At 42.4% G+C, this 17,478-nt stretch overlaps 1 protein-coding gene across 1 annotated transcript in view; it reads left to right on the top strand.

Moving 5' to 3' along the window:
* Positions 1-2,796: 2,796 nt before the first annotated feature.
* Positions 2,797-17,478, top strand: part of adgra2 (adhesion G protein-coupled receptor A2) — a 38,633-nt gene continuing 23,951 nt past the window's right edge. Inside the window, exon 1 of the mRNA XM_069139119.1 lies at positions 2,797-3,746. Within this exon, the coding sequence (XP_068995220.1) occupies positions 3,445-3,746 (302 nt within the window). The 5' untranslated portion in view covers positions 2,797-3,444. The remainder of the gene's footprint in view (positions 3,747-17,478) is intronic.

Here is a 17,478-nt window from a genome sequence, read left to right as displayed (position 1 = left end):
ACAGCTATGCAGCAACATATTTGAATTCAATGGGAAACTGCTGGCATGAGCACTACTTCTGTGACGTCTACTGCTGCTCCTAATAATTCCGTACGCTAAACAAAGTTATTTGGTGTTGAAAATATGGCAGCACATTATTATTTGATAACCCCATAAAATGTAAACGGAGTGGGTTTAACATCCCTATAAACTGTTAATGAAAACCATTCATCCAGGAAATACCCAGAAGTGCAGAACTGACTTGGTAGACTGAGCTCAGAAGAGCTCAGAGGAGGTGAGCCTCATGTGCTGCTGGTCCTCACCACTAGATGTCAGAGGCTCCTCAGGAAAGACGACGAGGGCCCTACAGAGGGCCGGGTGTTTGCTACCCGGCTGGAGGTTTTCTTTTGTTTATCTATTGGCAGAAACACAATCCTGAGCTTTGCCTCAGTCTCAGCAGTCACTTGGTATGGTTCTCTGACTTCGCTATAGATCCCGCTGTTTTTAGATATTTCTGCTGCAATGTGGGATTTGGGGAACAACACGAGCAAGAGGAATCAATAAACCTCTCTCATACCTCTTGTCAAACATCCCAAAAGCTTGCGTAACATAAAATCCAGACTAAGACATTACCCCAGTTCTACTTTTTGAGCCTCCAAGCTGCTTTCCACCTTTCATACCCAATGTTTTCCCCTTTCTCAATACCCCACCTGGAATGGAGTCCAGATGTGAAACAGGGAGAAGAAGCGATTGCTTGCTTAGCTATAAGGAGTGAGTTGGCTGTGGAGTGCATGGAGGGAAAATGTTGGAACGACATTAAAGTTTGTCTGGATGCCATTAAGTACAATTTGATGTAATGTGCAGTTTGGGACGTGACATTTAAAATGGAAACTGTGCTCTCCAGATGAGAGAGATTTGGGCCTTGTGGAGTTGGAGGGGGGTGTTGTACTTGAAGCCTTATTTAACAGCTTGGATAAACAGCCCTCTGTTTCAGAGCTGAGCAGGCGCCCATCTACTCCTTGTGCTTTATTTCAATAATCATGCTGGCTTTCTGAGCGCGCTCCAGTGTTACAGTATCATATACAGGAATAACAAACTGGGGGTCCACTGTGTGGGTCAGAGCACAGTGCACCATTATACTGCCAGGCTGCTTGCACGACTGAGGTGCCTGCAATTTTGGATATGTCGGTGAATACATGTCAAGTTCAATTGCATAAAATCCCTTTTCAAGAGCTTTCCCGGTTCACCTTCTCATATTTTGAAATGCTCTCCAGATTTGAATCGCCACGGTCTCCGTCCTCCCAGGCCTCTCGTATATCAAAAAGTATTTTTAAAACGGGAATCTGTTGCTGTATTTTGGGAACTTTCCATACACGCAGGTGAAAAATGTGAACAGGAGATCTTGAGGAAGGATTCTTTCAGGAGGGAAGTGGCATATTTTAAGCAAATATCATTCTTTCAAAAAAAGATTTTGAGTTTTGGGATATTTTTTTTTTCTTACAAAATCAAAGCATTTGGTTATGCAAGTATATTTTAGCTCATATTTGATCTACTCTGACAGCAAAGTTCAACACTCAATCTCAAGTTCAGTTTGGCATGGAAAAGCTAAACAGTATTCAGGGCCTATTTCAATGCGGCCACTTATAACTGAGGCCATTACTTCATAAAAAATTAGCATTAAATCAACTATTGCAGTGTTTTTTTGGGTAGCTCGCTGTTGTCCATGGCCTCCAAGTGGACATGAAAATGACTGCCTCTAGGAAATAAAAAAATATAACTCCTATCATAAAATTATAATGTACAATATAAACTCTCCTATACCACCACTACTCTTTCTGCAGTAACAATATAACATTTACTGAAGGGTACCTACAAAAATCTTTGCTTCCTCTACTTCCCACTGATTGAATGAGAAGCCTTTGATCTGCTGGAACACACAATACACAAGAGGCTCTCAGCATTCATTCATAAGTGCAGGGCACACATTGAAATCAAGACCTTCCTGTCTTCTACAACCTGCATGGAAAGGACATGTTCAAACCAACAGGCGGCTAAACAACAGCAGCATGACACACGACCCATACCAGACGGTGTTTTCAGCAAATATGCTGCTCTGTTCATCATCATTGCTTTTTTGTGCCATCATGTTTTACCGTCATGATTTTATTGTTTGTATATTTAATGTTATTTTTGTAATGTGCTAAATTGTGCTAAAACAACAGCCTAAAAATGTTAATGCTTCATTAACAATGCAAAACTGCAATGCAAAAATGCAAAACTATATTTTGCATTTTTATTTTGTTTTAATTCAGTTTATTTAATCACATAGGCAAACTATATGTAAAATTGCCTGCTGGACCGTGTCATGAATTTTGATGAAGGCAGTGATGGAATATTACTCAGTACATTTACTCAAGTACAATTTAAAGGTACTTGTACTTTACTTGAGTATTTCCATTTGATGCTACTTCATACTTCCACTCCATACATTTTGGAGGGAAATATGACTTTCTACTCTACTACATTTATTTCACAACGATAGTTACTCGTTACCTTTTCAAATCAATACTGTCTACATCAAGTATATGATCAGTTTGTAATATCTGTATTGTTAAGTGTAAATTGAGTCCAGGTGGGTTCCTCGCTGGTCACGTGTGAAACCTGTCTGTCTCACTGTGGCGAAGACTTATGCACTAGGACCGCGGGGACCAGAGCGCAGGCGAAGACGGAATGGGCGCACTTAGGGTAGTAACTGAGTGAGTTTGAGTGTGACAGAGGCAAGCAGGCAAAACCGCTAGATTTTGGGAATTACACAGGAGCCGCTCATGACCAGCTTCTTCGCTTATTGTTCGAACTGAACGGTTTTTTTTTTTTTTTTTTTCTGTTTAAATTTGATTTAAATTGCGCGTAAGAGTACGGAGACCTCCGGGATCGTAGAAAACACTAAGGAAAAGTTTTAGGAGCCGCTAAACAACTGACAAAAGCTAGAGAACATCCTTTTTTCTTTACTTCTTCATATAAATGACAGTGTGGCTCTGGTTGTGACCGCTCAATCGTGAATCTTATCAACTCCTGGATTAACTTTTAGAGGGCGAGATGACGGGAACCTGGACACTCCCAAGTATCCTAAAAGAGATGTAAATCTCTTCCCGTATTTAATACAACCTTCAACTTTTTAAGACAAAGTTCTGCGGCTCTTTGTGGTTGGTACAGCTGTTTGGATGGACACATCCTTTGGATTTGTTAACCATTTGGACCAAAGGGAGTTGTGCGCCCCGGCTGCCATGACATAACGGGACACTTGGAAAATAAGAGGTGCCGAATATTTCTGGAATGACCGGATGATGTGTGTTCACTGTTGAGCAAAGGATCTCAAACTTTACCATTCATTCAAGGCCTGAAAGATCATTTTGTTTCGTCTTGCCCTCCTTACACCCTCTGAAAGCGTCACAGTGGAGATATGGGATGACTGGAGGCGGGGGTGCAGCTGAGGTGAGACCCAGCAGAAGGACAATGTTTGCGCCCGGCTTTGGCATCCCTGTGCTGCCGGGGCGTCTGGTACTGATGCTGCTCCTGTTGTCCGCCTCCGAGCCGAGGCTCTCCCAGGCTTGTCCCGGGCTGCTCGCCGCCAGCAGCGGCTGCAGCTGCACGGACGAGCGCTCCAAAGCGCACGGCGTCCAGGCGGTGGGGAGAAGGGTCAGCTGCAGCAAGGAGGAGCTGATTGAACTTCCGGATGCCAGTTTGCTCCCCAACAAGACCGTCACTCTGTGAGTTGTGACAAAGTTCATCGTAATCTCTGAACTAATGCAATGTCACGATATTATTATTGTAATCATCCTACTGGTCTTCTTTGGCTTACTGAGTTACCTGCAGGCAATACTGACTGGAATCACATGGTGGCTTCACATGATGTCACTCCAGTATACTTCTAGTATTCCTCACATGCTCTATACATGGTTTGGTAGAAAATGTAGTTGCATTTTCAGCTGACAGAGCTTTTGCCATTAAAATGCAGCCGCAGTGTTTCCACATTTTATAATAGGATTGAGAGAATCAGTTTCATTTGTGTAATTGACACGATCACAAAATAAATCGCTTCTAAGAGTTCACTATTCCGATCAGGCCCACACACCCGTGACCCCCTGACCTCGGTTTTAACTGTGTTGAGGACTTGCTGCAGTAATAAGGCTTGTTAGGTCAGAAGTTTACATCTTGATCTACTTTAACTCTGTAGTGGAGGGCTGAGCAGTGCCTCTCTGTAAAGCATTAGGAGGATCGGTGAGAGGGCAGGCTGACTGTAGCCATCATCTGGCCCGGCCTCTCTGACACAACTCTGTCACTTTAAATTAGACTCAGTCAGGCTCTCAGTTTGGCTCACTCTTCCTCCCTCCACCACCACCACCCTGTGCACATGGTCCAGCTGACTTGGACTTGCAAAAGTAGAATAAACAGTAACACACTCTAAGTATTTTATATCAGACTCTGCGTTCCTGGTGGCCTGGGTCCCCACTTTAAATACTGCAACACCATGAAGAGAAAAAAACCCATCTTGTGAGAACTGGACAGTACAAACTCTGGGCCAGTTTAGTTTGATAATCTTAATTATGAAGCAGTTATTTGTGTGGTCTGTTTGGATCGAACTTGAAAGGGCCACATCATGGGCCAAAACACACTTTCATGATAGATGGCCTATCAATGAATTAGTGACACATTTTTTGGGTGGTGTTTTTGAACTGTTGTAATGCAGCACTTTCTTCACAGCTGCTCAGACTTTTTGAAGACATTTGCTCTTTCTCACAGTATGTTACTGTCTCTGTACTCTCACCCAGTGGGAGAAATGCTGGCTGCACATGGGCACAGTGAAAAAAAAACATGTTCAACTACCCCACTGCAGCAAGCCTATGAGGTAAAGTAAGGGGATTTATGCCCCGGGAGAGCTAAAGCCAGCCAGCAGTCCATTTATAGGGCCTTATGTTTCTTAATAAAGGCTGGATAAACATCTGGGGAACACATTGCTGAAAAATGGAGGGAAAAAAAATGGCTTGGATGGCAGTGGTCGAGGTGATTGAAGATAATCTTCTATCTCCGCACCTACTAATTTTGGTTGAGTTGTTTTTAGGCAGATGTTTTGCATTCTGTGACACTTTTGCGAGTCTCTGAACAAGACGCAAACACTGTTCTTCACCTTTCCCGGCAATTCTGGTGTCTGGAAAGTTTGTTTTCCTGAAGATCCGGTGAGCTCTTCAGGCGCATGTGTTCCCATCGTTGCTCATGACATTAGCTCCAGATGTGGAATGTGAGAAGTTGTGTTGATATTCGTGTTATTCCTGACATTCCTCCGTCTGTTCAGAGGCTGCAGACAGTATCCCAGGTGCAGCAGGGGAGCGTTCTCCATGCCCTACACCAACCTCGGATCCTCCCCGCAATCGGACGGCCTGAGAGCCAGCCCCACTGCCCTCTCTCCGGGGGCAGCCTGTAGGAATGCTCTCCTCCATGCTGAGTGGGCAAAGGCTGGAGGACACCAGGCCCAGGGCTTCCGGGGCCGGCTGCTACGTGTAATGCACAACAGCTGGCCCCTGTGAACATTCCAGCTGAGGCCCCTCAGCCTCATGGGAAATCCCAACGGGGATTTGTTTATTAAAACTATTAGTTGGCTGTTTGTTGGTCCTGTCAGCCACAAAGGAGCAAACAGTCACCCCGATATTAGAACCTCCTCATTTGTTTCATCAGCGCCCACGCTGTACTTTGATTACATTGCTGTGCATCTGATTATACACCGCACCATTTGTATAAACTCACACTTATCACTAGTTTAATGATGCCTGATTCTATTCTCAGCCGCCTGCCATGAGATCCAGTCGTCTGTCCCACTTTCCCTCTTTTTCTTTATCTCCAGCTCCCCGTTTCTCTCCCCTTCCCACCCCTCTATCATGAGTTCATCCACATGCAGTAACTCTCAACCTAAATATTTAGTCGTCTTGGTAGGAAACTGCTATGTCCAAACTTCTTCCAGATGTGAGCCTGCGCAGGCTTGTGTTTAGGCCTAATTATGCACGGCTGCAAAGGAGCTGGATGACTGGGAGAGGAAGAGGAGCGGAAGGGTAGAGAGGGGAAAACAGATAGGAGTGTGAAAGTGAAAAGTGCTGTCGGTTGAGGAGAAAGAAGGAGTAAATGATGGAAGCTGAAAAGAGGCTGAAGTGAAGGAGAAGGCTGAACATGAAGAGCAGAAGAAGTGGGAAGAGGGAACATAGAGGGGAACAAAGAAAGAGAGCTGAGGATGGAGGGGAGAGGAGAAGCTTGGCAGGCGGTTCAGAGGGATATGCCCCTGGAGACTGAAAACTCCCCAGTCTCTGACTAACAGATCTTCGACACTGGGGTGAAAGGGAAGAGGAGGAGGCCGGGCTCCTCGGTGTAGCAGCATAGCTTCACTTCCAAAGTGTCCATGTTTCTATTATTATTAGTGTTTTGAAGAGCGTGAAGAAGAAACTTTTCTAATTTCAGAGATGAAAAAAAATCTATACCTGGAGATGGATGCATATCCTACACACTCAGGCTTTAGCCCAGAAACACACTGAGAAATAACTTCTTTCTCAGTGCTGTGTGGCAGCTGTGTTTGTTTTAATGTTTTAATGGATAACAGGCAAATGAAGAGAACGTACAGTGGCAGTGGATGTGTGAATGTGCTGGTGCTTCATAGCTTGTGGTTTTTACCCAAGTCAAAACCGTACTCCTCCCTCGGCGTATTTTGTTGTCATCGTTGTCAGTGACTGATGGCTTTGGCTCGGTGGGTCCCAGCCTGAATGAGTGGGCACAGATGCTCTGGGTGGGGGGGTCAGCATGCCCGTCCTTGGCCTGATGCCCCCTTCACCCAAGACAGCTGCAGTCCTTCCCTGCATGTTTGAACTTAAGCCCAGTATGTCACTGTTGCTGGATGGTAGTTAAGGGTTTAAGATAAAAATATTCTTGTGAGGTCAACAATATTTTTATCAGTAGGGGTTGTAAATGAACAGTTGTAACACACTCTCTATTTATACTCTTTATAGCTGCCGGGGTGGTTGTTCCTTAACAATGATCTGATCTGAGTATGAACTTGTTCTTTATAACAGCAGTTAATATGCTTATTTGCTTGATTCTGCTTTTATGGCTGTATGCAAGATGGGAAGCAACAGCTAGCAGAAAATTAGCTTAGCATAAAGACTGGAAATACAGGAAAACAGTTATCCTGGCTCTTTCCAAAACAAACTTCTGCCTTCACTAGTTAACACATTACAGTTTGTCCAATCTCAGAACCTCCGGTTTTCTCACCAGCTGTTTCCTCTGTTTCCAGTTTGATATGATGCTAACCGACCTACCAGATAAAAGTGGAATCAATGTTTTGATTTCTTGCTGAGGCTCAGATGAGAAGATTATTTCTAAAGCAGATGTGGTGAGATTATCTGGGGGGCCCAAACAACAAAATTGTTCCTTGGAATGTTTTTAAAGCATAGGACTCCAATGTAACTTGTCTTGGTACCGGGTGAAATAACCGCACGCTTATCCGAACCAATCTTCCTCTGGGAAGCTTTAAATGTTGAATGTACTAACGAGTGTTTCTGATGGAGAATACAACCTTGTTTTTATGCTCGGTTCCACATTCATCTCATTCCTGTATGTCATTTTTTTGCTCTGTCTAGGTGAGCCTCTGACTTTCTGTTCTTTCACCTCAATGGTTCTTTTCGATCGGCTAGAGTATCAATCTACGGACTTTAATCACTATTTCATCTTTTGAGTCACATCATCAGTCTTTTACTTGTGCCCCGTGTGAGGAAGGGAACCAAAGGTCCCAGCAGATGTGTTGGTGGTTTATGTTGGGTCTGTGAGTCAGTATGTGTTGACACGGGAGTATGTCGACAAAACGTCCCAAAGCATCATCTTATCAGCTGGGAGAATTCCAATAGCGGGGAGAGCGCTGGATCCCTGGCATTCCTGCAGCGATAGGGTTTATTTATGTGGGGAAAGGTGTTGAGAGGAGGGGGAGCAAGCTCTCCTCCGCACATGTTAGGTGGGGCAGTGGTCAGCAATAAATCAAAAAAGCAAACAAAGGCCTGACACGGGATACTCCAAGCTTTATACTGCAGCTGTAGCACCTGCCAATGCCATGCAAGCCTTAGATTTTATTGTGCCGTTGCAGGTCAAAGTAACGTGACCAGAGTGGGACATCCCCACACACACCTCCTGTGCTGTACTGGCTGCCTGCCTGTTTGCATGATGAATGTGTATATCACTTATCACCTTGTTGTATTTGTTGATTAAAAGGCTGCGATATTTCTAAACTTGGCAAAAACAGTAATGTGTTGTCATAGTAATCTCAGACCCCCAACTGGCTTTTTGTTATTTTAGTTTTTCCTTTCTCGCCGCTCTCTTCTTATCTTACTCCAAAAATGCCTGACTTTGACTTTTCTTTGCCAGCGCTAACTTCCCTCTCCCTGTGTCTGACCACAGCAGCCCCCAAAGTTCCTGCTCTGGGTTGACAACACATGGATACAGACGGAGATAATGGGTGTCTATACTGGGAATGCCTGTGGCTTGTGTGTGTGTGTGTGTGTGTGTGTGTGTGTGTGTGTGTGTGTGTGTGTGTGTGTGTGTGTGTGTGTGTGTGTGTGTGTGTGTTAGGGTTAGTGTTTTTGATATGCTTATTCTTGAGAACTAATCCATGGCAGCAGTGCGGTCATCTTTTGGATTTCAAGAATATTAAATTATTGACTTACTTTATGGTTCATGTATTTTCTTCAATTCAACATTTTTAGTTTAGTATTTCATCTGCAATGATATTTCTTCATAATTCATCATTTTGATCATTATTTTCATTACTTGACAATGTTTGTAGGTCTGAAGATGCTGCCGCAGGAGGGTACAGTCTGCGAGCTGCCGGCTATTTTGACAGAATTGGTTTTGCGCCATTCTCCTGACACAGCTTTCACTGAACGAGCAATATTCACATGCGTCTTTTTTTTGTAGTATTAGGCTACTTATGCTACGCTATTAAATGTGACAGCGCTTTTTGTGTTTACTCCCTGCAGCAGCACCTCCGCTTCAGAACTGCTGAAGTTCTCCCTCTCGGAGTCCGCTGCGCCACCGGCATTATTTATGTTTCTCTCAACTTTTCTCTTCTCCCTCACTTTCTGTGACTCCGTGTGCGCACGGTACTGCTGTGTCATGCCCTTTTATGGGCATCGGCAGGGCTTTTGCTTATGCTAATTAGGAACAACTGGCACGTGCTTTCAACTTACAAGGGCCACGGGATTCATCGAGATAAGAACACAGATGCGAACAAATCCGGGATTTAAGAACCCGTCGTAAATCTGACGTAGCCTTAAGACAATTCTTAAGAACAAATTTAAGAAAATTCTTTAAGAAGATATTGGTGAATGAGGCCCAGTGCTTGAATTGTAAAAATAAATAAAACTGCAAGCAGTGATATGCGGGCCCTCGCACACTGCACGTCGGGGAGTCGGCGGCCCCGACCCGCTGGATCCCCAACGTGCAGCGCGCAAGGGTCCGTATACACTGCTTGCGGTTTAAATTTGTTTCTTGACCTCGTTCCTTATTCTTGTTTTAAAAAAAAAAGGCTTTTTTTTTTGGCGGCTTTAACATCTTAAAAACTCATAGAAGTTGGTGCCTGGCACATGTTTCATGTGGTTTGGAGCATCGTTAAACCTTAAACATCAACTTCCTGTGTCACAGCAAAACATCAAACTTAGCCGCATCGCCCTGGCTATACTCTATACTATATACTCTATATTCTATACTCTATACTCTATACTATATACTCTATACTCTATACTCTATACTATATACTCTATACTATATACTCTATACAATATACTATATACTATATACTCTGTACTTTATACTCTATACTCTATACTATATACTCTATACTCTATACAATATACTATATACTCTATACAATATACAATATAGTATATACTCTATACTCTATACAATATACTCTATACTATATACGATATACTCTATACTCTATACTATATACTCTATACAATATACTATATACTCTGTACTTTATACTCTATACTATATACTCTATACTCTATACAATATACTATATACTCTATACAATATACAATATACAATATACAATATACAATATAGTATATACTCTATACTCTATACAATATACTCTATACTCTATACTTTATACTTTATACTATATACTCTACAATATACTATATACTCTATACTTTATACTCTATACTATATACTCTATACTATATACTCTGTACAAAAATGAATTTTGGGTCACTTTTTGGACAACATGCTACAGTATGACTTTTTGAATATTTCGGATGACTTTTTTTTTTATCATATTTTGGACAACGTACTTTGGATATTTTGGATTGCTTTTTTTTTTTATCACTTTTTGGAGTATGATCTTTTTCTGAACTGACATGCATGCCTCAAGTTACTTCTCACTGTGAGGAGGCAACTGAAAAAAAAGTCTCTTGGACTTTTGCTTTCGGTTAATTTATGTATTGTTGTTGACCTTTGGTTTGGTATTAGTATGACTGCACGTACAAGCCTGTGTGGCTTACCCTTAGGAGATCTTGCCCTCTGTGAGCAATGTGGCTTACCCTTAGAGGGACTTGCACTTTGTGAACTGTGTTGCTTATTAAGGGTACTCGCCCTCAGTAAACCATGAACCATGTGTGATACCTGAGCGGGGCTCAAACCTATGTCTTCATGAGGTCATTTCCAGCTGGTGGTCGGCGTTGTAGACTGCTGGACTATCTTCGGCGCCGGAGGCTGAATTGCGCCAGGAGAAAGTGGTTCACGGAGTTCACTCAGAGCTTCCAGTGTCTCAAACAACAGTCCGGTTAACTCAACAGGTAAAAGATTCTACTTCACCAAAGTTGCTATTAATGGTTCAGATTCCACCTTGGCCTGTTGATGGTGATTCAACTTTTAGTAAAGTTGAAACGTTTGGAGAAATTGAAAAAGTTTTGCATACACTACACATTACAGGAAAATATTTAATATCCCTGCAGACCCCCTTGAAAACACGTATATCTACTATCCAAAGGATGTCTGCAGCAATTTTGGTCGCATTCGAATGAATATTTGTGGACAGTGGAGTTATAGGTTGCAGTGAGCCAAAGATTTGTCATAATGCTGTCTGACTCCTGAGGGTTGGTGGTGCAGTGGTTAGCACTGTTGCCTCTTAGCTAGAAGGTTTGGGGATCGAGACCCCTGTTTGTTATGAATTTTTAAAAAAAAATCATACTATAGCATGTTATCCAAATTATGAAAAAAAAAAAAAAAAGTGACCTAAGAGTCATTTTTGGGTCACTTTTTGGACGAGATGCTATAGTATGGCTTTCATATCACATTTTGGACGACATGCTTAAGTATGACTTTTGGGTCACTTTTTGGCCGCCACGCCACGGGCACACCAATTGACGAAAACAAATTCTTTTGATAACTTTTAATTCCAAACATGTTAAGAGTGTACAGACTAAATGTCAAGTCGGTCCGACAAAATCTGAAGGAGGAGTTTGTTAAAGTACAACATGTGTGAATCGTCAAAAATGGCGACTAAATTGAAAATGGTGGACTTCCTCTTGAGTTGACATAATGGTGCAATGTAACTTTTTGTACATCTCGGTGTGATACACGTCCACCGAATTTCGTGCATGTAGGTAAATGGAGCCACCGGGGCATCTGTTTAGGGGGTGCTAGCGAGCCATTTGGCCACGCCCACTCACGACTCCACTAAAATACGACATTTTTCACCGGGAGAGACGGTTGTACCAAATTTCAGGAGTTTTTGAATATCTGCTAAAGCCGCCAAAAATGTTGTTTATGGAGAATCATAATAATCGCTTGAATAAGAATAAGGCTTTCGCACCTTCGGTGCTCGGGCCCTAAAAATTACTGACATGGCATCACACTCTGCTCACATTGAGGGAGGGTTTCTATTGTTTACACCATGGTGAGTATTTAATATGGTCGTTCTGATTGGTTAAAGCGTGCTTTAGACTAGAGCCAGACTAACATCAAATATGTATCTGTAAAATTAACCATCAACTTCTTCATAGTCACTCTACTATCAGTCTGTTACATAGAACCACAAGATATTAAAAGTCTGTCACTTCAATTTTCTCATCCATTGTTTCTTCTGTAACTATAAATTGGCTTACAGCTCGGCTCAAAGGGAGAGAGCAAGTTGTGAAATAAAGCAATAAGCTTTTATTAAAACCGTTGTTGATGGAGTAAACCGCTTCTTAAAGATACACTATGAATGTGTATTCCTCCAGCTGAAATCAAATCATTCTTTGGAAAGCATGTTGGTCTACCATATTTTTATAATACATGCTTCATGATTGTTTAATACATTGTGGTAAATTCTGGTGTCGAAACTGTTTGACGTGCAGTAACTCGGATTGAGGCGATGAACAGATTGTGATTCAAAAAAATGCAGCGGCCACACAGAGTTGAAAAAAAAACCTACATAACAGAAATGCAACCTTCTCAGATGCCTCTAAAGACTGAGTATCTGGGGCAGAAAGATTTTAGCTAACCCTTTGTAAAAGCCAGACTGATTTCCCAGCAGTCTTTGCTCAGAAGCAGAAAACAGAGGCTGGTTATGAGACAGAACAATGAGACAATGTTAGCCAGGCATACACCACATTCCTCTCACTGTCTCAAACGGCTAAATTCACCAAATTGCCTCATTAAAAGTGTAAAAACACTTTAGACAGTGATTAAACTGACTATTGTGTTCCTGCTCTGCAGCCATAAACTTTCCAATTTGGTTCGTCTTGACTAGGCTTTGACTCTAAATATTGCAATAATTTATTGCAGCTTCACAGTAAGACGGTTGTATTTCAGCCTGCGTTCCCTGGCTGTTAATATTTGTAGCGGCTACTTGTTTACATCTTTAAAGTTCACTGGTTGTTCATCTTTGATAAATTGTGTAAAGAAACACACTTCATGGACAGCTCTTGTTAACTGAAACTCGATGAATTGTCTAATAAGACTGACTGCAAGTAGGGTATCTTCCCCTCTAAAGTGCGTATTGTGTGTGTGTTAGTCCGTATGCCTGTGCACACACATGTGGGAAGGGCGTGCATGGCCACAGCTCTCAAAATAGGCTTCAGTCCTCCCCTCTCTAATTAGAGACATTTCAAAAACCTGGATTTTAATTTTAGACTGGTTGCTTTCGGAACACTTATGCACAGACGCACAGACACACATGCACACATTGAGTTAAACATACACACTTTCCATATAAATAAATCTGATAGGTCACCCACTTGTGCATTTAAATCTACACACACACACCCACACACACACACACACACCCACAAACCACAAAGCCTGGCTCCCTGGCTCAGCCTGCTAACCCAAGCACAATGCAGTATACTATAATAAGTGGTTGCACATATCAGATGCAGGAGCACACTCCCCATATCGAGCCTCAAGCAAAAGAGTACGATGATAAAATGGGAGATTCTTTACATACTATAAATCATCTGACTCCTATATTTGTCACATGCGCGAATGACAAGAATCTGCTCCGCTCCTTAATGTGGCTTCTCTCGCCCTCCTCTCCTTGTTTGATGTCTGAATTACTCAATCGGGGTCTGCGAAGTGATTTCATAAAAAATATTTTGCATGCAATTACATGGATGCTCCTTTCCATGACAGGCGGTAAATGGGGCTTGTAGCTTGGCAGCGTTCCCTGGTGGCTGCTTCAAGCCCTCTGGTGGGTCGGGCACAATGGGCACATTCACATCTTGACATGCATTTGCTGCTAAAGTGCCTGTTGTGCTCAAGGGCATTTAGTCGCTCTGTTACGTTCAGTGCTGTGACTCTCTGAGGACAGGCTCAGGGTGCAAGGGGCTCCTGGGACCGCTGGCTTAGGTGGCTCTCCGTCTTTTTACAACGAAAGGGTTAAACTATTTGGATGGACCCGTGCACTGAATACTCAGCGCAGTCTGGAGGCCTCTTATAGAGTACTTATTGTAACAAAGATGACACAACCACCTCCCAGCCTGAGAGATCTCTCTGCTTATGTTCCCTTTTATTCCTCCTCCTCCACTTTTTCTTCTTGTCTCTGCAAAAGTGTCCATTAGCAAGAAAGAGACATGGGCTGGATAGTTTTCAGGACATAAAATATATCAGGATTATTAGAATTTTCTCAAGATAAAGATAATGTCATGCACAGCCAGCACAGTAGCAAATCCATGATACATAATCAGGCCATCTGCACCATATTCATTTTAATGGGGTTGGTTGACACAGTCTGACCAACTTGCAATCTTCACGGTTTTATTTTTTTCCACAGCCTGCTTACACACATTTCCTGAAATGACAGTTTACTTTCCCAAAACTATAAACACAAAAAAAGCCACACTTAGTCTCGCCAAACCCCAGACATCAGAGACAAAATTAAACACTTTATTCAAAACATGTTATCTTCCTACATTAAACTGAAGATTGCTTTTTGACTTTGGACGACCTGCAGAAACTGCCAAACATGAAAATACCGCTGAAATAAGTACAAGAAAATTACTGTCATAAATCAAGACACTGACAGTTTCAGACCAGCTGATATACAAGTTTTGTAATTCTTTAACTGTGAGAATTGGTAGTAGTCCATTTGATTTTTCTTTATCAACATTATAATATTAACAAAATATTAGACTTTGTCAGGGAGCATTGTAGACTTCTTCATTTCCATCATTGTCCCTGGTTTTTACACAGCACACCAACATTTAGGCATCCAGGCATTAGTGGCAGACCAGAAAAGTTGGGGAGACAAAGAAGCTTGCACTTTTTCAACACGCTGGGAGCAGGCGCATTGTCATGTTGGAGAACCACAGTATCGTCCTACCGCAGTTCAGATTGTTTGCGCTGAACAGTCTCGGAAATTTTGGATCGCACCCCGACCCTGTACAGACACATCCTGTGACATATCATGATCCAGAATTTCCAGCCACTAATGAAGATCCAAACCAATTACTGCTGTAGGTTTGTCCCCACTGGAGCTCAGCAAGTTTATTATGTGTTTAAATGTGTGTGTGTGTGCTCTGTTTAAATGTGTGTGTGTGTGTGTGTGTGTGTGTGTGTGTGTGTGTGTGTGTGTGTGTGTGTGTGTGTGTGTGTGTGTGTGTGTGTGTGTGTGTGTGTGTGTGTCTGTGTGTTTGTGTGTGTCTGTGTGTTTGTTTGTGTGCGTGTAAAAGTACACACAATTATCGATCACTAAAAATGTTTCACTTTTCGTTGTTTTGGGTTTTAAACTGCATTATAATGTAAATCTGTAACGACATTCAATTCATTAGACCTTGCATTTGGATGGAGCAAGCGGTGCTGGAAAAAGTGGTGGCAGCCAAATTAAGTAGTACCATTTTTAATCCATCTTTCGGTTGAACCACAATATTCTGTTGATCCACTCAGTCTGTCCACATTACTCTGAGTGATATGTGAGTGATGTGTATGTAAAGAGAAACGCTGCCGTATGCTCTTACTTTTGCTCTGTGAGCTGCCCATATTCTTTAAATGCTACTCTGGCAAGCAAAAGCTCCTCAAATGGACAGCGAAAGGGGAAAATACATTAAAAAATAAATAAATCACTGGTTTTGTATAAAAGGTTTTCGGCTGTAAGACTCAGCGCTGTGCCCTTGGTGTAAAAGTGGATAATCGTATTCCTTTCAGCGGGGTTGACTTCCCTCGAGGCTAAAATTGTATTCATTTTTACTTATGTGAATTTAAGCACTACTGCAACACAGACCAGCATGTGCATTATCAAATCAGCATGCAAATTAAACCAGGCTTAATTCAATAATGACGCTCTGAGACTCTCATTTAAAAATCACTCTCATTATCTGGCTCCCAATGGTCTCTGAATTAGGACTGGATTTATGCCACATTACCAATCTCTTTCGAGGGTTCTTGTCTTTCACCTCGCGTGTGGTCCTCGAGGATAAGAGACTAATCCAAAGTTAAATGATGTTTACACAGTGGCCCGTTGGGTTGCTCTAACTCTTTATGATGCTGAACCTGTGCCCCTCTGTCTCTTTTGACCTCAGAGTGCTAGATCAATGCACGAGGGGGAGCAGGAGGTGGAGCATCTACTCACGTTGTTTCATCAACGATCACAACGCAGCAGGTAGAGGTGTGTTGCTGCTGACGCTGCAGGAATGCTCTGTATTCAATAGAAAAGAAAACGTTACTAGTATTCAAAGACCATAAACAGTAATACATAGTTAATGAGAGCAGGCAGCTTAGCCTGCAGATGAATTCTTATTAAATATAAATCCCTCCTTAAGACCCTGTTTCTGCCTGTGGTTTGCTGTAGAGGCCTGCAGCTACACTGAGCTCACTGTCTGAGTCCAGCATGCCTAAATATTTAGAGGGCAGTAGGGGCCAATTGAAATCAGCGCTTTTTGCTCAAGTGTATCTCATTCATTTTCCTGACTAAATTCCACATAAGGCCGGAGCATTTCCTGTATATGCTTCCGGCTTATAAAAAAGAAACTAAACAGAAGTTTTGAGTGTGTCTATAGCAGAGAGGCAGGATGAAGAGTGAAACGATATTGACACCAAACGCTCAGTGGTAAAAGGCAGCAAACAAGACGCTCTGTTGTGTTCGAGTTTACACCGCTCTCACTGTGGTTAGGACAGGAGGTAGAATGATGTGATTCCACTCGCTGTCCGTCTGCACTAGGTTGTGATCTGGGAAGCTCAAAGGACTCCCTGTGTTAGCGCTGCACACCACACAGCGGGCCTTCCCAGCTCCACCGCCGAGACCATTCCTCGGTGAACTGATTGGTCGACAATGACTCAAAACCAAAAGCAGCTGTAGGAAACGTTTGAAAGACAGTTACGGTTTACAGCACACACAGGTATACACACACGCACATACACATCAGGGCTTGTCCCCCAGTCCGGGAACAGTATGTTCCAGCGAGACAGTCATCCAGTTAAGAGTCAAGGGGAAGAGCGGAAGTAAATCAGTGAGCAAATATGATTTGCGACACGCTGTCATGGCCCTGTGTGGCCCTCAAAGGCTTTGTGGGTTTAGGAAGCAAATTGAGCAAACCAACAAAGTGAGTGGCATGGTGCAGGGAGGAGCTGCTGTGGTTTACTAGACAAGACTCTTTGTATGCTTTTTACTTTTTCACACTCCATCAGGCAACAAGAAGCTCCTGAGCCAAATACTGAGCTACGGCACTTTATACTGAAACATCAAGGATATAAGCAGCAGGCACACTTTCTCTTATATAAATGGTCATTTTAATTGATCAGATTATGTAAATCCACATATTATGCAACTAAAAGGTTAATAAAGCTTGGTTTCACTAGAGTCGACTCTTTGGTTAAAGGGATTGCAAAATGGAAGTTAAAATTATTCCATAGTTTGACATTTAAAAAAAAGAATGAAATTTCAAAAATGAGCTTGAGAGCTCAACACAATTAATTAAAGTTGATTGAGTT

Source organism: Embiotoca jacksoni, unplaced genomic scaffold (genome assembly GCF_022577435.1).
Source record: "Embiotoca jacksoni isolate LCO1_2020_lvr unplaced genomic scaffold, fEmbJac1.0.p SCAF_8, whole genome shotgun sequence".
NCBI lineage: Eukaryota > Metazoa > Chordata > Actinopteri > Embiotocidae > Embiotoca > Embiotoca jacksoni.
Note: the sequence above shows the minus strand (reverse complement) of the source record. Positions and strands in the feature narration are given on the sequence as shown.